This window comes from Grammomys surdaster, unplaced genomic scaffold (genome assembly GCF_004785775.1).
Source record: "Grammomys surdaster isolate TR1022 unplaced genomic scaffold, NIH_TR_1.0 126158, whole genome shotgun sequence".
Classification (NCBI taxonomy): domain Eukaryota; kingdom Metazoa; phylum Chordata; class Mammalia; order Rodentia; family Muridae; genus Grammomys; species Grammomys surdaster.
Window position 1 is genome coordinate 2,551,005 of NW_021620966.1, and position 23,490 is coordinate 2,574,494.

Consider the following 23,490-nt stretch of genomic DNA (forward strand, 5'->3'; position numbering starts at 1 on the left):
ATAAGTTGGCACACATTCACAACCAGAGAATGCAGCATTACCTGTAAAAACAAAAGTCTGAACAGGAGCAATTCAAAATTAGAATGCTCTGAGGTCAGGCAAAGATCTGAAATAAAGATTCCCTGTGGTGGTTTGAACAGTTTTGGCCCCCTAAAGATCCATGTGTTTGAATGCTTGGTCCATAGGGAGTGGCACTATTAGGAGGTGTGGCCTTGTTGGAGTGGGTGTGGCCTTGTTGGAGGAAGTGCGTCACTGCAGGGCTAGGCTTTAGGGTCGCCTATGCTCATGCACCATCAGTTGCCTTGGTCATGGTGTCTCTGCACAGCAATAGAATCCCTAACTAGGATCCTCCCTTCTGTAACACACCTATCTGTAGGCCTATCTGTATCACCCAACCTCACAGACATGGTTTTTGAAAGTCATCAGGTGTTGTATTCATGGAATATTACAGGATCTTCTCTTTCTTCTTTCTGGCTCCAATTCAGAGTCAAAAAAAAAAAAAAAGAAAAAAGAAAAGAAAAAAAGAAAAACTCAGAAAAAATTGACAATAATATATTTATTTTCTCTTAGAATGTTCATGATTATTTTTGGTTTCTAACTTAAGCAAACATGATCTCAAACATATAAAACTGTGTTCTTTAGAATTATCTTGCAGGTAATATACACAGTGAAATCATATTAATAACTGGAATTATTTTATACATAAAAATTATGAATTTTAGTTTTAAGAACTGCACTTTTAAGAAATAATTCTATCATACATACATTTACAGTTTTTACTTTTATAGTCTCTTCATTCAAATCACTTTGCCCCCACAGTGTATTTCAGCATAAGTATCCAGTGAATAATTAGTATGTATACAGTAAAACTACCCATACCTTATAACAGATTCTGTTCCAAAGGTGAAAACATCCTGATTAGAAAGCCCTTTAATGTCCTATCTCGTTCAAAGCAGCAACAGTATTTAAATTATTAGGACTGGTAAGTCCAGTAACACACTAAGATGTACACTTGAAAACCACATTACTCCACACACTATTTACACCGCTTACATTACAACAGCAACATCTGCCTGAACATATCAACAAACCCTCTAAATGACAACAATAAAAAAGCTACTCATCCTTAAGAAAGGAAACTTTATCCTTTGATTTATTCAGCATTTTTACATCATCCAGCAGCTTTCTGGGTGTTAAAATATGTGTGGAACCTGGTGAAAGAAATTGTAAATTGTCAGAATTAAATCATTTTTTTTGGCTTAAGAGCTTGTCCCTTTCTACACACATCTGGTGCACTTAACAACACTTCCAACAGCATTTCTCCAAAATTCACATCAACCCTTGTCACTGAGCATGCCCAGTAACCCTCCAGCAATCCCGCCCACCACAAGTGTTTTGTCTGACTTGTACTATACATTGGTGTCTGGTAGAGAGAAAAACGGGGGATTTTTCTGTCCTCAGAACTGGACTTAGCAGCTGTCATTTGCAAACAGAGACTCTCTAGGCAGGTCATACAGCTCCTGCAGCTATCTGGGCTAAGAGGCTGCAGTGGCGTCACTGGAAAACATTCTAATTTACTTTACTATTAGTGTGTGTGCACATGCATGTACACGTGTGTGCAAGTGCATGTATGTGTATAGGTACATGCTTGCCATGCCTCAAGCATGGAGGCCAGAGGATGACTTTCACCAGCAGGCTTTCTCCTGCCACTGTGAGTTCTGGTAGTGAAGGTTGTCAGATTCGCTCAGTAAATTTTTTTTTTTAACCCACTGAGCCCTCTTGCTGGTCCAGACTGGTATTTTAAAACTTAGTTCCACACAGTTCCACCAACAACAGGACCATATACATAAAAACAAATGCTTCTGAAGTAAAAATGTATTAGTATGTCACAAAAGCATTTTAATGATCAGAGAAAATAAAATCAGAAGATGTAGTTTTAAAGGAACACGCTCAAGCCCCTAACATTGAATATTTAAAAATAAAACTATTAAAATACCAACCAGGAAAAAAAAAACCTTCAGGCAATTTTACAAAGGATGTTTTATAATTAATTCTTTTTCTGTATGTAGCAATAGTCTTAAATTTTCCCATGCATAATTTTGCCTTAAACATTAAGAAACAAAAAAGATGAAAGTCTTACCAATAATAACCTCACAGGATTTATGTGCCTGAGAAACTTCATAAGCACAACGCATCTCAGAGTATGTAATTCCTCCAATTACAAAAATAATCAGCCTTGACCCATTTTTCCGGTCCAGCTCTAAGTAGTTAGATCTGGGTTTCTGGCGAGCACTAGAAAGTAAAACACAAAGCAAGCATGCTGTGAGCACTTCCAAAGCCAGGCTGCACGGAGCTCACACTCACCCCTGGAAGCAACTGTAGTGACTTTAATGAAATGATCTAACCTCCGTACAAGTTCCCTTCCAGATTTCAATTTGAATAAAGCGCATACAGTTTTATTTGTGAGGAGATAATAGGAAAAAGAGATCAAGGCTAAATCTAGGATATATATATATATCTCCTTATTTCCAAAAACTGTAATAAAAACCACTCAGCTTAGGCTCAGTATTTTTATTTATAAAGCTAACATTTTAGTTTAATATTTAAAATATTTTTAATTTTTATTTTGTGTATGGGTGTTTTGCCTACATGTGAGTCTGTGCACCATGTGTATGTGGTACCTGTGGAGGCCAGAAAAGGGCATTAGATCCTGTGGGACAGGAGTTACAGATGGTTGTGAGCCACTGTGTGAGTATTGGGATGAGCCTGGCTCCTCTGGAAGATCAGCCAGAGCTTTTAACCTCTGAACCATCCTTCCAGCTCCCTTTTTTATTTTATATTATGACTTAATGTCCCTGGAAAGTCTATCTGTTGAACTGTTTAGGAAAGCAGGGGTGTAGCCTTGCAAGAACAAGATCTGAAGACAGGGGAAGAGGACAGAGTCTGACTAGGACCTCGCACGGTATTGGGACAGCCACTGCTGGGACACTACCACAGGATGATGGCTGAAAAGTGTCCACCCCTGAGCAAGGATACCTGCCATGAGCCAACATGTCAGAAACAGTTCAGCGAAGTCCAGGAAGTGAGGAATGAATAATAAAAAAAGAGAACAACAAAAAAACCAACCCAACAACAACAACAAAACCCAAAAATAACCCCAAGGTTATGCTGTGTAGGCGTTGCTAGGTGACTCCCCAGCTCCTCACATGCAGAGGAGACTCAAGAACATGTAGGGAAAGGATGAGAAGGAAGACAGCAAGCCTGGAGAGCTGCTGGGTTATAGTATACCCCTTAATCCTCAGTGATCAGTGGAGGATGGAAGGGACAGGCCTGAAGTGTCTGACGATGTCTGCCCAGACAATTGGCTGACTGCAACTACACAGACAGAAACAACCACTAAGCCAAGGTAAAAAACTGAAAAACTCAAAAGACCAAAGTGGCTATATACAGCAAGAGAGAAAGCCCACAGTTTAAGTTTATACAAATTGCTACCACAACGGGCTAGAGAGATGGTTCAGAGAGTCAGTATCGCTCTTGCAGAGGATTTGGTTCATACCTGTGACTCCAGCCCTAGGGGACCCAGACATCTCTGGGTTCTGTGGACACTTGCATACACATGCACATACTTCCCCCATCCTACATATTAAGGGAGCACTTGGGAGACAGAGGCAGGCAGATCTGAGTTCAAAGCTAGCCTGGTCTGCACGGTGAGTTCTAAGACAGCCAGGGTTACACAGAGAAACTGTCTCAAAAAATGAAAACGAAACAGACTAAGTATGAAAATGAAACAGACTTAAGCATGAAAACTCACCACAGAAAGCAACTCAGCGTTGCTCTCCTACATTAGCTAAAGGTTCGTTTTCAATCAAAGGTTGAAGATATGGAAAGAAGCAGTGTGGTTAATACTTTGGTAGAAACTTAGTTTCATAAAAGTAGAGATTGGATTGAGCAAAGACTTTAAAGCAGATTATAGCTACATCCTATCTATGTATATATATCATATCTCTATCTATCTGAGTGTAAGATTTAAAAATGTCAAGTTAATTAGTACGGTCCAGCAGGAATGACAGGAGAGCTGCCCGTGAAGTAGCGGGCCACGCTTGCCGAGCCCTGGGCTTCACTTTCAGCACCACAAACCACAAAACAAAAGCAGAAATGGAAATCGCAGAACCAGTGGCAACTGCAGACCTGCCGCAGGATCAACTATGAAGTCAGAGCTGAGCTTGGAGCAGCCGTGCCGTTCAAAGGAAGCAAGATAAACAGGCCTGGGACAACTGAGAACACCAGGAGAGGAGAGGCAGAACCCCAGTGACTCCAGAACAAAGGGACCAAGAAACAACAAGACACCTCAGAAATACAATTCCTGAAACCTGCTTATCTGATGAAGATGCAAGCAACACAGAAAACCCCTGGAGGGGTAAACACGAGAGAACTGTGTGTCAACTCAGCACAGTCAAGTCGATAGAAGCCAAATCTCAAGAAAAAGCCCCACATGGGTCAAGTGTGGCTGCAAGCCCAATGCCTGAGCTCAATGTTCAGGGCCTGCATGGTGGAGGAAGAGAACTGTCCCCCGTAAGTTGTCTCCTGACCTCCGTACATGTCCTGCCATGTGTGCGTCACATATAGGAACAATTTAATACCTCACACAGGGTGGGTAGAAAAAGGTGTGGACATGCAGGTAGTGATTAAACTAAAACAAAAATGATAGAAAGGGAGACTAAACTCATCACAAACCCCAGGGAGCTCGGATTATATTTAGTTTGTTAAGCTGGGCTCTGAGTGCAGAAGCATGCATGAACATATTTTGTCTCTCTAAAGTTTAAAGTACTTAACACAATTATCAACAGGATTAAATCAAGTTGGGTGTGTTACTCAGCAGGAGAAGGATTAGCAGTCTAGACTACACAGTGAGATCCTGCCTCCAAAAAAAAAAAAAAGAAAGAAGGAAAGGACGAAAGAAAAAAGAAAAGAAGGAGGGAAAAAAGAAAAACAAGAAGAAACCAGAACAAACCAGAAGGGAGGTGAGGAGGCATCTCTGCTATGGAGAGAAGATGTGTGGGGAGGTGATGCAGTTTTATGAAAGTACTCTGTATTATAAAGTATGCTTTCTTGAATTTACTTAATTCAATTACAGTTGAAGAAAAACTACCTTTTACATTACTATATGTTTCAAAAAGAATACTTATTCAAGGAGAACGTTGTGCAGCATTTTAATTATTGGTTTACAGTATCTTAACAAAAACATTTCATGGGTGTCGTCTATAGGTTTACCTTACAGCTCCAGAGCCGTTCCATACTGCTGGGCACCGGGAACAATACGGCCACTCTTTGGAATCTAATCTATTATCAATGGCATCCTAGGGAAGACAATTATTAACACATCAAGAAAACCTCAGGAGTCTGTTTCATACACAGCTTGATGAACAGTAAATGTGCATAAATAGTAAGATTAGCCCTTCTTTATATCTGTGAATATTGACTGCAGTAAAAGTCAATACACCAGGACTCCAGAGATGGCTCAGCGGTTAAGTGAATCACTGTTGTTCTGGAGGATTGAAGTTCAGTTCCCAGTACCCACACCATGATGCTCACAGCTGCCTCTAACTTCAGCTCCAGGCCATCAATGCCTCTGGCGTCCATGGGCACCTGCACTCATGTGGAAGGTTCTGCAGTGCTATGAGGGCCTTCCAGCTCTAGGGAAGCTAGAGGTTTCTCAATGGCACCACAGACCACGGTCCTTCATAGCAGTTCCTCAAAACAGAATGCACACACCTAACCGCAAGACACTGAAGACAGGCCAATGACTGTGGAATGGTTTTCTGTCCACTGTGCTTTAAAAAAAAAACAAAACCTTCTTTTCTCAGTGCTTATGCTTTATGATACACTTTTGTATATGTTTATGATGAATAAACAGATTATGAATGCTTTATTAACACAGTAATATATATTTGGTCAATCAACAGGTCATGTTCATAATTTATTATGGTTACTCTTGCTTTATAGATGACAGCACAAAGGCACTGAAAAGTGGACACAAGAAGGAAAAGCAACTCAGGAGGGTTTTACTACAACTGCCAGAGAGGAAGAATTCATTGTTTTAAGTTAGGAGAAATACTAAAAGCCCAAGACAGCCACAGATCCAAGTGCAGTCTCTGGGTTTAGCATGCAAACCTTGTTAGAGGGTTTAAACAGGTTGATTGTCATTTTAAAAACAACCAGTTAAGAAAAACTATTTTCGGGGGCTGGAGAGGTGGCTCAATGGCTAAAACAGCTGACAGCTCTTCCAGAGGTCCTGAGTTCAATTCCCAGCACGCACATGGTGGTTCACAACCATCTGTAATGGGATCCGATGCCCTCTTCTGTTGTTTCTGAAGACAGTGACAGTATACTCATATACATAAAATAAATCTTAAAAAAGAAAAGAAAAACTACTTCTGCAAATCATTGCCAGGACGGGAGGTGACTAACATTGCAGAAGATAAAGTCTAAGTTCTTTAGACTTTTCAAATATGTTCGTGCATTTGCAAATGACATAAAAGTTTGAAAAATGGGAAAATCATTAGCACACAAAGGAAAGTAGAAATTAGAACGATAATTAGTCAAAGGAAAGCTAGAATAAATGTCTTTCATTTAGCTCCTAAGGCAATTTTAAAGTTAGTTCAGTTTATAATTCTTATAAATTAATATCATTTTCTTAAGATCAAGCAGCACTAAAAGCATATTCACCCAGTGACTCTTCTCATGAAGCATGCCTGTGCTCAATTTTTATTATTTATTTATAGATAGTGGAGAATTTTTCTGAGGTCCTTAAGACTTCAAGAAGCTTCTTTGCCTATAAAATCCTACCAGACACAGATGTCTTTTGTGAACTTCCAAGCACTCCAGAACTCTTGCCTGTGAGCTATGCCACAGTGGCAGATAAACAAAGTGGAAAGAAGGTGCACAGGAGGCACTCAAGGGTTGGCAGGGAAGCTGGGACTTTTACCTCCATGATATCTTTGATAAAAGGTGTCCATCGAGAAAGCTGAAAAGTCTCTTCTGCAGACCGATCTTTTCTTAGTGGTTTGGCTTGTTGAGACTAACATAATTGAAGGAATAAATAATTTCATTTATTATATAATTATATTTTCTAACAAAGCTTTAATTACAACAAAACTGCCTACTTTCAAAAAGAAAAAAAGAACCACACTAGGATGGTACATGCTAGTCACTGGACAGCATATACCTCAGGAGTGCTGTATAAAAGGATGCATTTAAGATGCAGCCACTGGCACAAATGAATCATAAAGAGACAAGTGTAAGGAGCAAATTACAGTAGATGCCAGGAAATACAAACTCATTAGAAAACTTTATGTACTCAGGTTACATATGAAAGCAAAACACTGGGCTGGGCATACAGCTCATGGTAAGAGCGTTCGCCCAGTAGTTCCCAGCAACACCGACACTGGGTGTGGTAGCACACAACTGTAACCACCATTTAAAGATACAGACAAGAGTTCAAGGTTATCCTTGGTTTCCATAGTAAGTCTGAGGCCAGCCTGGACTACATGAGACTTTGTCTCAGAAAATGTAAACAAAAACAAAACAAAAAAACCCTAAATGCTTACTTAATAATCAAATTCTATAAGACAAGTCAAGATTCCCAAATACAAAACTAGCTTACACGGACCTCATGGAACAACGGGAGTGTGTCTGCTTCAAAAGTAGTTAACATATGCCCATCCCCACACAGACACAGACAAACAGATACAGACCCAGATACACAGACACAGAGACAGACAGACAGACACTGACACAGACCCAGACACACAGACACAGAGACACACACACAGACAGACAGACACAGAGAGACACACAGACACAGAGACAGACAGACAGACACACACACACACACTTCCTTACTGGGGGAACAATGGGAACCCCAAGGTGACTCCAGTTACGAATCATATCACTCTCGTCTTCTATCTTTACATTGTGGATCAGTCTGTCCAGGTTTTCTTCAGTGGTTCCTTCGGAAAGTGAGAGTGCACAGTCAGACACCGCTGCTGTAACTAATTCCAGAACCGAAGGACTTACTACAGGGACTAAAGCTTAAAGGAAAGTGATCTCCCCCAGGCTTCCCTCAGTTTTCTAAGACATTTCCTTTGTCTCCACCTGACTTAAGCAGTTACTTTTGAGGTCTCCATGACTCCTTTACATTGAGCAGTAACAAGCTAGTTATTAAAATGTGACTTGTGGGGCAGGGAGACGGCTCAGTGGCTAATGGTGCTTGCTGCCAAGACTGACAGCCTGGGTTTGATCCCTGAAACCCATATGGTGAATGAAAACTCAAAATGTAACCCAAACTGCAAGATCACAGAGTAGATACCACGTGGAGGCTCGCCAGTGTCTGTGGGTATAATCTAGAAATAAATCACCTCCAGTCACAGGCTGTGACACACACTGTACCATCCCCACCACACACATAAAAATAACATGTAGCAACTGAATGTAAGGTGTGACTACGCTAAGTGATTTTAGAGTTAGGACTTTAATACAGACTTAGGACCAAGCAGGCACTCCATTACCATTAATACCGAAGATGTAGAGCAGGACCGCCCGTATTTTGTCACAGTTGTCATGGTTCTTGTTGAGCAGCACAGGGAGGAGCACCAGCATGGAGTCCTTCACCCGCTGGCCTTCGGCATCGGTTCCAAGTGCCAGGTCCTAATGCAGACAGTAAAATGCAGACAGTGCTCTACAATCCACATTGGCTTTTCTGTTAAAAGTATCTATTATTAAACTGTCAGATTTTGATGGTGCAGATAATATTTCACAGGAGACAGGAATGTTAGATGCAAACAATTCATCGAACAAAATATAAAAGGTCACAGAGCAAATCAGAGGGAGAGAAACTTGTGCAAACCTGAGCTAGACACTGTGAGAGCCACTAACAGTGAGAGTGTGTGTACTTCTGATGCGCTCAATCTGAGTCAGGATATGTTCTGGGTGCAAAATAAAATGATTTCTGAATATTTTTGAAAGAACGGAAAATCCCTCATCAACGGTTTTAATATTACTCACATGTTCAAACAATAGTGTGGACACACTGGGTTAGGTTAGATTTATTACCGCAATGAGCTGCTCTGCTTTTTAACTTTGTAGTGTGGCTATCAGAATAGTTAATACTGCATGGAACTTATATTCAATTTCTGTTAGTGTAATATTCTGAACAAGTTGGGAATATTAAAAACAAAAAAACAAAAGAATCAAAACAGAATCATGGGGTGCAGAGTTCTGTGGGACAGCTCACATGCACCACAGCCCCTGAAAAGCCCAGCAGTGAAGCTCCACTAGTGTAGCACTCCACAGCTCAGACTTCAAGATCACAGGGAAGGGACTCCTGTCAGTGCTGACCCCAGGGCCCCATGATAAGGATGACTTTGGTGTTTCTGAGAGGTGGAGGAATTAAGAGCAGACCTAGAAGGAGGTCTTCAGGTCTTTGTTGTGCCTTTGAAGAGGACAGTGGCACTGCTGTCCTCGACTCTGTCTACCTCTTGGTGTCCTCGCCATGAGGTGAGCTCTTGTGCTCTGTCAGACATCCCTGCTATGATGTGCCACACGCCTAAAAGCAGTGAAGCCACTTGTTTATAATACCGTAAGTCTCAAGTATTCTCAACCAAGTGGGCCCCAGCACCAAACCCAACCAACCAAAACCATGAGCCGAGATAAGCCTTTTCTCAGTAGATTATCATTTCAGTGTTTGTTATAGTAACACAAAGCCATCAGGTATCAAATACTGACTGCCCAGGTGAGTCTCTGACTAAGAGTCTATTTTACGGAACTCAACTGCTGTACTGAGCAAGACCTTTATGTAATAGCTTACAAAGCTGCTCTGGGAATCTCTTACAGATGTGGGTGTTTTTGGGTCTGTACATACCTGCTCAGTTTTGCAGAGCTTCTCAATATTCAGCTTAAACTTATTCATGCAGTCTTCAGCTAAGTTAAGATGAACGACTTGCTGAAAACCAGAAGATACTGATTATTTACAACATTCTTATTACTTTTTGTGTAATTGAGAATATTACACTTTATATAATGTGCGTACGTGTGTGTGTGTGTGTGTTTTCCCTGCATGGGTGTCAGTTATGTGTGTGCCTCATGCCCAAAGGCCAGAAGAGGGCATCAGATCCTGTGGAACTGGAGTTACAAACGACTGAGTCACCATGTGGGCACTGGGAACTGATGAACTGGGATCTCCTGGAAGAACAGTCAGTACCCTTAACTGCTGAGCCTTCTCAACAGCCCCAGTTTAAAGTTTTCAGATAATATGAGTTTCAGTGTAAAAAAGAAACATTGAGGCCGGGCAGTGGTGGCGCATGCCTTTAATCCCAGCACTTGGGAGGCAGAGGCAGGCAGATTTCTGAGTTCAAGACCAGTCTGGTCTACAGAGTGAGTTCCAGGACAGCCAGGGCTACACAGAGAAACCCTGTCTCGAAAAACAAAACAAAACAGAAAAGAAACATTGAATACAGAGAAACAGCTCAAGAAAGGAAGTGAGAGTCAACATGATAGAAGTAATCACAGACAGCAAACACAGAGCACAGTGCTCAATCTGTGTGTGTGGGGGGGCTGAAGAATAATGGAGACACGGGTAAGTGAAAGGAAAGTCAAACCCTAAAGAGGAGCAACAAAAGGTCTCTTTTATATTATTGGTTCTTGACTGGAATACAACATTATAAAAGTGTGAAAAGACAGTGATTTATAGGAAAGGCTGGGCTAGGCATGGTGGCTTACCTAGAGTCACAGAAATCTCAAGAATGAGGCAGGAGGACCCGCCACAGTCTGACAGTAGCCTTGGGTAGAGTGAGTTCCAGTTCAGTCTGAACTAGAATGAGACCCACCTCCCCCCACCAAAGATGAATGGATAGATGGATAAATGGACAGATGGATGGAAGGAGAGAGGGAGGGAGATAAGAGAATGGAAAGGAAGTGAGTCAGTTTATCTGGATAGCTTTACCTTAAGCAATTTTAAATCTAATTTGTAACTATTCATTTAAGGAAATATGTATGGGTTGACAAAATGCCACTAGTTAATTTCACGCTGAATTTTTCTATGGGTTTGATAAATAAATACTAAAATCTGTTCAGCTGTTCAAGACAAATCTTTCTTTAAGTGTTTAAACAATACAAATGATGTTGATGGGAAAGTCAGTGGCTGCTGTGGTCAGTTTGGGCGTTTCTCAGATCTTCAGTAAAGGTTGGGAAGACAACATCAGCAACTGTTCCAGGAACCCTGCTAAGCTGGCCCATGGGATCAGACAGACAGTCAAAGGCAGAGCACCCAGGCAGGGCCTTACTTACCTTTGAGATCTGTTTTCGGAAGTGCGGCATCTTTTTCATCAGCTGGGTAAGAGCGCTAAGTGATGTCTGGAATCAAACAAATGAAAGAAACCCATCCTTCAGATATTCCACATTACAGCTTTTCAATCCAGAACTCTTACATCTTGAGAAACATAGCCAGTTTAGTAAACATGCTAGGTTTTAAAAGAGTGCTAGGGGCTTCTGACCATCACAGTAAAGCAGCTGCCATCCAGTCTTCCTCTTCCCTGCAGACAAAGCAGAACCTTCTGGGCAGCTGATAACCCAGCAGCTGATCCCGCGCTCCGCCTGCCTGTCCCCAGGGATGTTTCCCTCATGGCTGCCTAGGTAGGTTTCACAGGCTCAGAGCTATAGAGAGAAAGGAACCAGCCAGAACATAAGATAAAACCCTGTGCAGTGGCTGTCCTTACACCCCTAATCTGTACAACTACGGGTGCAGCACTCCAAGGCCCAGTGGAGAACAGCTAGGGAGCTGAGCACTGACAGGGACTGCAGAAGAGTCTCAGTGCTAAGGACATGGTAGCATTCTGATTCAGACAAAACAAAAACACGTAAGCAAACACTGCGACATTCAGATCACATCTCAAATAACACCAGAAATGAAAGAAAGAGAAAGAACACTATTCCAAGCCCTAGGGCTTGGCAATGGCAACAAGGAAGTAACTCGAACAGAAACGGTGGGAGAGAAGTTAAACATCAATATTCTAAATGTCCAACTCGAGGAGCTAGAAAGATTAAATCAAACAAGATGAAGGACATTAAAACTGTGTACAAGTAAACTAAATCTAAAACTAGAACTAGCCTAAACAGAGTCACAGATGGCTCAACAGGTGAAAGAGCTGGCCATGATCGAAGATCCCATGGAGACGGACAGAGAGAATGGGCTTCACTGAGCTGTCTTCAGGCTCTACAAAGCATAACAGCACTCGTGCGCTCAGGAGCAGATGGAGCTCTGGGACTTCGCAGCCAGCCTTGTCGACAAGACAGCCAGGGCAACACAGTAAGTGCCCTGTCTTACAAAACAAAACTCCATTTCTATGCACTGTTGAAACTGACTAAATGGGCTTTCAAAACTAAATTTTAATGGGAGTAACTAATTTTTGAAAATGAGTTAATGGTCGCATAAGACTTTCTCTATTTCACTGTGTTGGAATGTCCCCAAATAGACAAGTTAACGGCAGTTTTCATCTTTTTCACTGTCAACTGTGTAAGGCTTTGTCTTTAAAAATAAAACATGTACTCTTGCATCACCTTGACAGACTCTCACCTTCCCCTCTGTAGCTTTCTTTGTTGATGAAATTTCCTTCATAAGCTTTGGAATTTCCCTGTCAGATTGTCAGAAAAACATCTAAGTTAGTTCTTTACAAAACTGTTTAAAGGCTATAAAATATACCTTAGTAATTTAACCTAAAAACTATAGAATAAAGTTAGAACAGGCTCACGTACTCCAACACAACCGCGATGTGCCGGTGCCGAACCCGTACCCACAGGTCGTCGTCTTCTTCGAGAATTGCCTCCTTCTCTTTCCCATCTGTTTTGTACCTATGATAAACCGAGGAGAACATATTTTGGATTCTCTACCTCAGAAGGCAGAAGAAACATTTTTCCAGACAATAATTCTGAAAAACAAACTGAAGTACAGATTCAGCCTGCTACCGAAAGGATCATACCCCAAAGCAGAAAACCTAAAGCATAACATCTTTTTCCTCTCAAATGTTAGGTCTTGGCAGAATGTCACCGTGCAAAGCAAAACTTTAGCACCCTACAGTCAGCTTTAAGAATAAAAGTATAGGTATAGTGCATTTAGAAGGCAGAGGTTAGGAGGACTAGAGTCAAGGTCATCCTGATACAGTGTTCAGGACAGCCAGAGTTACATACACCTCGACACCCAGCCCAAACAGCAAAGACAATGAAGACTAATCAACCACTGTCAGCAACATGGAATGCACAAGTGGTTATGTCTGTAATCGCTTAAGATGACTGATGTGCTAACAACTCAGCATCAAACATGTTAAGAAAAGAACTGCCACTCCAAATAGGCTGTTGAAAGTGTTTGCTACAAAATTCACAAATAACATACACCATCTGCTGCTTGACTCCTATACAACCCTATAATCACACCTCCTTTAAAGAATAGGAAGAAATGAGAAAAACTAATAGGTTGTAAAAAATGTTATGACAGCTTTAATAAGTTCTGCTGGAGTCCACAGCAATGCAAGAGGTTCATGGAACCATGCAATGGACTCATCTGTTCTTGGGAATGTTAATTTCCTGAGGCAATATTAGGGACTACACAGCGTTTCCTCAGTTCTGAACTATGGACAATGTAGATTTTTTGCTATATGAATGCAATAATTTCCATAACCCCTAAATTATAAGCTTGATTTACAAAACAATCTTCCTGTGTGGTCTTAGTTAAGATACCCAAAGATAAATGGCTGTGTTTTGCTACAAGGCTGACCTAAGGATGGAAGAAGCCCTTTGTCATGCAGAATACCAATGTGTGCTTACATAGTACCTTTGCTGTTTAAGTGGCATATAAGCAAACCAGCAGTACAGGGGCACTACTCCTAGCTCCTGGGAGGCAGAGGCAGATGGATCTGTGAGTTCAAAGCCAGCCTGGTCTAAATAATAAAATCCACACCAGCCAGGGCTACATAGTGAGACCCTGGGAGGAAATGTGTGACAGAGATTAGCAGGAACATGAGTCCCACTACAGTATGTGAACACAGGGTGAATAGCAGGCAATAGGGTGGAAGGGAACAGAGGGGATGTGAGGCTTAGGGACTACTGTATCCACTTTGCCTTTTTCTCTGAGGAAAACGGAAAGTCATTTAAGTTCTGAGAGAAGTGACATTCACTGAGGTAGATCTTACTAAGACTCTCTTTCTCCTCTGAGTTGGGGAAAGACTTAAAGGGTGGTAGGACAGACGAAGCAAAGCATTAAAGATCAATTAGAAGTCTGCAGGAAAACTGAGTTGGAAGTCAGTCTGGGCAATATCATGAGCTCAAGGGTAAGACTGCTCTCCAGTTGAAAAATTAGATAGCTCTTTAAAATGTAGTCATGAATATTTACTACTTGAGTGTTTTTGAACTTGATTGTCCATGGTTGAAATTTTGGCCTGAGTAACCATGAGACAGGAGTTGCATTTACTATGGGGAGCAATGGCTTTGTACTTTGAAGGTGCCACCAGCAACTCAGGTGTAGACACACAAGTTAAAGATGCTCACCACATATTTCAAATGAAGACATTCACTAGGGACTTGATGAGGCTAAAGTTCAGAAGACACATAATGTGGGAGCCAAGGTAAGACAAACCTTGAGATTAATGTGCTTCTGAAAGTATGTAAACTGAATCCCCAAACTAAAATCCCAGAACATTCAAACCCTAAGAAGCAGGGATTAAGAAGGAACATGAGATCAGACTTGGATTTAGTAAAATAGAGGTAGAGAAGGTACTTCTGGGCTGGCTCAGTGGATTAAAGCTCTCACCACAGAAGGCTGACACAGCCTAAGTTTCTGAGTCTAACCACTGGGTCCCATGGGGAAGGTGATAACTCACTCTACTTGACTGTCTTCAGAACTCCACATGCATGAAGGGGCACATGTGTCCCTACACACACACACACACACACACACACACACACTCACACAGCAAACTACCACAGTAGTTTTTAATAAGAAATCATTTCCTACGTAAAAACTGATGGAGCAGAGGGAGTTTCTATTCCCACACTAGTCTTCTTTCTGAACTTTTGTGATTCAGTGAAAGGTAAAACTGTCTTTTAAAACATTAACTCCCTTCCTTACTTGTAAGCAACTAAATCTTCCTTTGTTTGCAAGCAAACTTAGGAAGAACACACTTTTAATACTAGGTGAGTACTGTCCAAAACTTCTATAAGTCTAGAACCAAATTATCTACTGTCTGATATCAGATTCTTTTCAAAACCTACTGAGCCATCCTGGAGACCTAAATGATAACAAGGGTGTGGGAAATACTTCTCAAAATCCCAAACAAACTTTGGAAAGCAATTTTCATAATACAAAAATGCCTCTGCTGATTTCCTAATGTAGATACAAGCAATATAAAGTAACTAAAAATAAATAAATAAATAAATAAATAATAAAAAGCAGGATTTAATTGTAATGCAAGTAAAAACACAATGGGAAATACAAAAATTAAGAAAAATTGCAAAGTATCATAATTATCAAAGTAACTTTAATAAAACTGGTATTAATTAACTAATTAGGTTATCTTGTGGTACAATGGATTTACTGTAGGGCCTCATGCATGCTAGGCACATGCTGTACAACTAAGTCTTCTTTTTCTTCATTTAAGTTTAAATTTTTTTTTTAGTTGGGAATCTTAATAAATTGCCCAGGCTGGCCTTGAACATGTGATCCTCCTGCCTAACCCTCCCAAACAGCTAGAATTATAGGTGTGAACCATTGGACCCAGCTCTACAAATCAACATAAGCACAATCTCATAAAGCTAATGTTCATTTTTACTGCTGTGTTCAAGCAGTAAGTCTGTCTGCCATGAAACCTGCCATGCAGCCTAGGGTAGCATCAAACTCCTGATTCTTCTGCTAAAGGCTCCTGAGTGCTGAAATTACAGACATGCGCTGTATGTCTGGCTTCAACAAGCAAATCTTGGCTAGAAAAAGACTATTTGGACTTAGAGATCATGATGTCAGAAAGCACAGTGGTGCATGTATCTGTGTGCGCGTGCACGCACATGCGCGTGTGTAAATCATGCAACACTAAGTATAGCAGTTTCTTAAGAAACATTGTTCACTTCGGTTACCTGCCCTTACTTTAAAAGTAATATCCCTATTTAAGGGTTACAACAATAATTTTTGGGTATATGATTTAGAATAAACACAGCCTAATCATTTTGAATATAACATATATGAAATATAACAATGGGCCTGGCATTGACTCTGAATGTAAGTAAAAAGTCTGAATTCAACTTGTTTATATGCACTGCTACCATAGGATAGACAAGGAAGCCAGTCCACTTAAAAGCTCTGAAGCAAGCTGCCTATTAGCTTCTGTCAGGGTTCCAGTTACCGGAGTGAGAGAGAGGGAAGGTCTCTGAATAAGCAGGCTCCAGGTCCTCCAGATTCTGCCCCCATTGTCAGTCATTACACAGTCTGTCTACACGCCCTCTATGAGCCCTTCAGTTTATACTTGCTTGTATGTATCATTCTCAATTGGTAGTAGATCATATGCCATTGCCTGAAAGGTCAGTTCATGCAGGACAGTGGACACAGGGTCAAAGCCACGGTCAATTATTAAGAGCTGGGACTGAGTTTTACCCTAGAATAACAAGATAAAATTATCTTAAGAAATTTCAGTACCTTTAATATGAACACATTTTTAATATCTTAGAAAGAAAGTTTAATCCTTTCCTTCAACAAAAACACACAAAAGACAAAAATCACACAATAAAACAAAACAAATGGTTAACTGCCTTAAGAAGGTGAAGTCACATTAAAATGAACAGAACTATGAGTGGCATAGTAGGGAAAACAAGACTATGCAACTATCATTTTCATAATTAGGTTAAGAGGCTAAATACAACAATATAATTGTTCCAAATTTTCTTTGAAGAAATGACATTTGGCTTTCACTAAATACCTTTTCTTTCTTTTCTTGTTTTTCTAGGATAGGTGTTCACTATGTATGTAGCCCAGGCTGGCTGTAGACTCAACATATATCCTCAGCATTCCCACATGCAGGGCCTACAGACACATACTACTAGGCCTGGCCAATGTTATCTTCTTACACATTCAGTTCCGCAAATAAGAAGGCTGACATAAATTAAGAATAGTAGTTAGTAGTTGAGTCCTTTGTGTTAGACATTTGCTAGACAAGAAGGACATTTTATTTCAGAGAGGCACTACCTCACAGTTCTTACAGTTCCTCCTCAAGACAGATATTATCATATCCATGTGACAAAACAGGCCATTAAAGCTTAGGATTAAGTAATTCTGCAGGTCACACACAGCGCTAACTGGTGGAATGGAGTTTTAAACCCAAGCCAGCTCTATTTCAATGCTTGTACTTTGAACTATTATGCTATTTTAAGAGTAGAGATCATATTAACAAAAACTAGGATTATAAATGATGAGAAAACCTTGTTAATATTAATTAAAAAACAACATGGACCACTCAGACAGTAACTTGAGTGAGTAACATTGCTGGGAAATTCTACTGCTATTGTTGGAACTGTCTACAATTCTTTTGAGGTGAAGAGGTGGTGGTGGTGAGGCTCACACTAAGGTTTCATGCCAGGCAGATGCTGTACCACTAAGCTTTCCACTTTTGATTTTGAGATAGGCTAGCCTTGAGCTCACTTAGTACCCAGGCAGTCTTTGAACTTGTGATCTTCCCTCCTCAGCCTCCAAAGTAACTAGGATTGCAGGCCTATGGTACCAACTCTGGCTCACACTTCACTCTTAAAAGTAACCAATTCTTTAGTTTCTTAGTCAAAGAAGTAAGAGGTAACTAACTACAACTCAGACATTTCCTATTCATTTACACATAGCAGACAGAGGTAAGTTATATCAGTTAGATTTTCAAAATACATTTGAGTTAATTACTGACTCTCCTAATAAAGGCTAAAACAGTAAGACACAGTGATAAAGAAAATATTTTGGAATCAAATCAGTTAAGTTCAGCCACAGTTGGTTTCTTGCTGTATGACCTTGACTAAGACTCTCCACCTCTCATACATTAGTATTTGATTGGTAAAAATTATACCAAATGACAGAAGCGCTTCCTTGCAGGATTGTTGTGAAGTTAAATGTACTCCCATGAAACGCAATGTACATGAGTGAGTCTGTGGAAACATACAAACAAAAGGGCAGTACCCTGTGTATGATAGAAAAGCCTGAGGATATGAAAGACCAGGGTGGTAGCACTTGGTTTGAAGAGTCAGGAAGAGCTGCAAGAAGAGGCAAGCCTTTACCAAGTGCTTGAATAAAGGAAAGGTGTCAAGCAACTGAAGGATGAATAATTTCCCAGGAGAAAGAATAAAAGGAGAAAGAGGGAGAGAATACTTTGCCTTTTCCCACTGAAACTATCATTTACTATCATTCCTTGATTTAACAAATATTTCTGTTCACAGCCTATTACATTTATTAAGCCACTATTTTCTAACAGAATAACTTGTACTACACCCCCAAGCCAAATGTCACTAACTTTTCAAGTAACCAGCACTACATCTAAATTGACATCTCCCATCCATGTTGTTTAACACTGAATTTTACCTCTGTCTCTACCCAGACTCTTGCTTCTCTTGCAAAATCTCCCTTTACTATGCTCTCCTCATTCTTGAAGCTCACGGGCCTCATCCTGTGATGCTTCCCAGGACTGGTTCAGATAAGGTAACCCTAGCCTGTGCTGCCACTGTATTCTGTATATTCCTCTGCAGCCACTTACTGCACAACACTGCCAGTCGGTGGTTCCTGGCCAATCCTCTTCTAAACTAGGATAGTTCGGCCTTTACTCTGTAGCTACTGAGATTCAGAGTCTCAGCCCTGACACCATTTGTCCATCTCCTTCCTCAGGCTCTTCGTTCTCTGGCCACACCTACATGCTGGCATTCCCCAGGTCTTTGGTTACATTGTTTAATTTTTAGAAGACAGCAATAAAGGTTGTTAATTATTCTTCCATGTAGAAAATACTTGAATGTTACGTCACCTAACTCTCATACCAACCAAACAAGGCACACATTATCCCATTCATTTCAGAGATATGAAACAATTCAAGCTTGCAGAACTAGTAATAGTGGGAATCCAAGCATTTATTAAATATTAACCTAGTAGAAGGCATTATTTTGAAGACTTCATAGACATTAGCTCATTTAATATTTCATTAGCTTAAAAATAGGCATTATTTTTTCCACTTTCTGGAGACAAAAATTTAGTTCAAAGAAGTTCTATAATTTGCTTTAATAAACAAATTATTAATCAAGTGACAGAGCCAAGATGTGGACTCCCTGCTGAGTTCAAAGCCTCCAGCCTCCCCCCCAGGCCACACTATCAAAGTACAATCCACTAAATTTTCCACTTGAGGACTCTTAAATCAGAACTTGAGACCCACCTTAGTGCTCCCCAAATCAATACTAGAAAACAACAGATTGCTTTTGACTTATAAAAGAAATACACACTTTATGTAGAGTCACTGTTTGCCATTTATAAATTACCTTTATTAGGCCTTTTTCATCAATTTTGTAGTAGTCTTCAAGCTTTTTTTCAACCAGCTGTGCAAGCTTACTGGCATTATCTAGTGGTTTACTAAAAATGGAACAAATGTTTTAACAATTACCTTTCAGGACACTTTACAATACTATAAAGTTAAATTCTAAAACAAGACTTAACCACTTTAGATTTAGAAAATAAAATGATTTATAAACATAGAAAACTTCAGATATCAAATGCCACATAATTGCCACTGCCTCAGCACGTGCTTCAGACATTTTTAGCACGAGGGAATAAAACAGTACATACAAAGTACCATCCCCATATCCCTCCCTCCGTCAATACATTCAGTCCTTTGAAAGCCACTGAAACCATTCTCAATTTCATACATTATAAACAACATGGAAACCAATATGCTTGACACATCTCTCTATGTCCACTGCAAATATAGGTATGAATCCTGGGACAAAGGGTGTGTGCATTTTCAACTTTTCTAAAAATAACCAATCTGCTTTCCAAATGGAGAAGTGACAATGACAGCCCCCACTCACTCACTCAGTGTGGCATTCGCTCCCATACTCGCTGTGACTCAGTCTTCCCATATAGCTTTACTCTGTCTTATAAAATGGAGACCCACTCAGTGATTTAAAGGGCTTACTGCTCTTGCTGGGGACCTGGCTTTTGTTTCTAGAACCTATGTCAGGCAGTTAACAACTGCCTGTAACTCCAGTCCTCTTCTGACCGCTGGGGTAATTGCACATGTGGTACACACGAATTCATACAGGCAAAGACACAAAATATAAATAAAAGTAAACAAATATTTTACAGCAAAAAAATAAGATGGCAGCATCATACTTCAAATGGTAACTTCATGATCAGTGGTACTAGTATATTTTATAAACCCACAAGAAAAATGTTGGAAAATGATTTTCGTCTATCACACTAACATGAGAAAAAGAGGAATGGGGGGGTCCCCATATGAGGCTTTTTATTTATATATTTTTAAAGATTTACTTATTTTATATGAGTGCTTTGTCTTCATCCTTCATGCACACCAAAAGAGGGCATCGGATCCTATTACAGATGGTTGTGATCATCATGTGTTTGGTGGGAATTGAACCCAGGATCTCTAGAAAAGCAGTCAGTGCTCTTAACCGCTAAGCCATCTCTCCAGCCCCAAGGCTTTTTAAAATGTTTAAGAATCTTTTAGTTTTATATTTTAAAAACAAATGTACACTAGCCAGGAGGTACACTAGTCAGGAGGTGATGGTACACACCTTTAGTCCCAGCATTCTGGGAGGCTGAGGCAAGTGGATCTCTGTGAGTTCAAGGCCAGTCTGGTCTATAAAGTGAGTTCCAGGAGATCCAGAGCTACAGAGAAGCTCTGTCTCAAAAAATCAAAACCAAATAAAATAATAAAATAAAGGCACATTTACAAACAGTGATTTATACATTTTTTGCAGAAAAATGTTTTAAAAAGGAAATGATTTTATTTTAGAATTTATCTTAATACAGCGTATTCCTTTTTTTTTTTTTTTTTGGTTTTTCAAGACAGGGTTTCTCTGTGTAGTCCTGGCTGTCCTGGAACTCGCTCTGTAGACCAGGCTGGCCACGAACTCAGAAATCCACCTGCCTCTGCCTCCCAAGTGCTGGGATTAAAGGCGTGCACCACCACTGCCCGGGTAATACAGCGTATTTTTAAAGAACAGGTTATGTATTGGCGTGTGTGTGCGTGTGCGTGCCTGTGGAAGCCAGAGGTCAATATTGGGCTTTTCTCTGTCACTCTTTATTTTTTGAGACAGGGCTTCTCACTGAATGTGGAGTTTAGCCTTCAGCTCGACTGGCTGGCCACTCCCCGAGTGCTGGTGTTACAGGGATGTACACCATTATAGCCAGGTTTATGTGACTGCTGGTGACCTGAACTCTGATCCTCATGCTTGCCCAGCAAGAATTTTATCAATGGAGCCATCTTTCAGTCCCAGAATTTTTAAATTTCACTTAAATTTAATAATAATAATTATTATCACCAACAATAAAACAATTAACAATGAAACATCATATTAATGCTATTAATAATTGCTATCAATAAAATATTAATAAATATGAATAAATAATCTATAATACAATATTTAAATTCATCAAAAGTCTTAGTTTTTAGTGATTTAAAACATGTCTATAGGTAAAGCATTAGATTATAAAATGGTTTAGGTTTACTCGTTCCCCTGAGCATAACACACCATCAACAGTATAAGCTTAAAAGACACTAAACTCCAGCAAGAGGCAAATCACTTAGCTCAGCACCACTAAGTAAAGCTTGTAATTAGCATATTATTTACACGTTTTCTAATTCCCAAGGTTAAAAGTTTATCCAGGGATATCTGAGTTAAAGACATTTACTATACCGCTTTAATAATAAACAGTAGATTTTACTCCTTTTTACGTTTGTTTGTCTGTTTTATCTGTGGACACTAGCATGGAGTAGTGCCAAGTACAAAGGTCGGAGGACAGCTTATGACAATTGACTTTCTTCTTTTATCACATAGGTCTTGTAGCTCAAACTCAAGAGCATCCCTCCAGCCCTTGGTAGTAAGCTCCTTTATCTGCTGAGCCATTTGCTAGCCCCCAATAGCAGATTCTAGAATGTGGACTTTGAGAATGACGGAGTTTATAGTAGTACATAAATTTGCAGTTAAATGTTTCATCTATCAATTGGACAAATGCCAATATTCGGGTAAAGAATCTGCTCAAGGAAAGTCAAAGATACACTCACTACATGTAGCAGTAGAGTGTAGTCACCATCTTTCTTCATGATTTACAGGCAAACTCCTTTCATTCTAATAACTCCATGAGAAAACTATTATCATCATTCCTATTTTAAAATTATAAATTCTAAGACTTATAATTCTAAGACTAGATTAAACACAGCCAGTAGCAGAGCTAGGATTAAAATCCAAGTGACTGACAAAAAACTATGAAACAAACACAGTCCTAAGATCCATCTACACTAGCTCAAAATTAGACAAAACTAAGCTGCATGTCAAAGGTGAGTGAGTAGCAGGCGGTCCTGGAGAGGGAGAAGGGAGGTGGCTGAAAGGACCAGCAGCCTCTGGGAAACTGCGGATGCTGTTTCTCACAGGAGGCTCAAATGCTACTGTTCATATGGAACAAACTAACAAACTTTCATAAAACAAATACACTTTACTGTAACTTGATTTTCATAAAGAAACAAGTAAATAAAGGTATGTGGTATAAAAGTTGAACCTTACATCTTTTAAAAAAACTTTCTATAAATAAATGAAACTAAATTTGGAACTAAATTTAAGTTCTAAAATTCAGTAACAGAGGCTATTAGCTACTGTATGATCTGAAGCATAAACCTGAACTCTTCTCTATGCAGGGCATGGCAACTATGCAAGGAAAATCTATTTTGCAAAGTGATACAAAAAAGCAGAACCGTGGTGTGTGTGTGTCGGCCTCACCTCACCACGATCGAGCAGCACACACACACCTTACCTCTTATACCGTACTCCAGGGTTTTCATCCAGAGTGGCACACACTGTCACAATCTGCTCAGCCATTGCTTCCATGACGGCTTCTTTCCTGCTGGCATTACTAGGGTCTGGACTGTAACAGTAATAGAATGCGTCTGGTACATCAAGAGTATAAACCTAAGTTAGGCCAAAAAAAGTTATACTGTCAATCTAAGAGACTTGATTCTAAAAATATATTTTAAAAAACACAGCTGCGGTTTGAAACATTACAAGCCATTGTCTTTCTCTTCCTCAGATCCCTCTGCCTCACCTGTCCTCCTCCATCTCCTCTGCCTCACCTGTCCTCCTCCATCTCCTCTGCCTCACCTGTCCCCCTCCCCCTCTCCTCTGCCTCACCTGTCCCCTTCACCTCTCCTCTGCCTCACC

General features: G+C 40.2%; 1 protein-coding gene across 1 annotated transcript in view; it reads right to left on the reverse strand.

The window, feature by feature from the left end:
- Positions 1–541: 541 nt before the first annotated feature.
- Stxbp3 (syntaxin binding protein 3) overlaps positions 542–23,490 on the reverse strand; it is a 46,887-nt gene continuing 23,938 nt past the window's right edge. The window contains exons 7-19 of the mRNA XM_028757388.1: positions 23,087–23,241; positions 19,579–19,669; positions 16,561–16,685; positions 12,808–12,903; positions 12,629–12,686; positions 11,344–11,409; positions 9,920–10,000; positions 8,568–8,706; positions 7,903–8,009; positions 6,986–7,078; positions 5,272–5,357; positions 2,141–2,292; positions 542–1,211 (exon numbers count right to left, since the gene is read on the reverse strand). Coding sequence (XP_028613221.1) covers positions 1,117–1,211; positions 2,141–2,292; positions 5,272–5,357; positions 6,986–7,078; positions 7,903–8,009; positions 8,568–8,706; positions 9,920–10,000; positions 11,344–11,409; positions 12,629–12,686; positions 12,808–12,903; positions 16,561–16,685; positions 19,579–19,669; positions 23,087–23,241 — 1,344 coding nt within the window. The 3' untranslated portion in view covers positions 542–1,116. The remainder of the gene's footprint in view (positions 1,212–2,140; positions 2,293–5,271; positions 5,358–6,985; positions 7,079–7,902; positions 8,010–8,567; positions 8,707–9,919; positions 10,001–11,343; positions 11,410–12,628; positions 12,687–12,807; positions 12,904–16,560; positions 16,686–19,578; positions 19,670–23,086; positions 23,242–23,490) is intronic.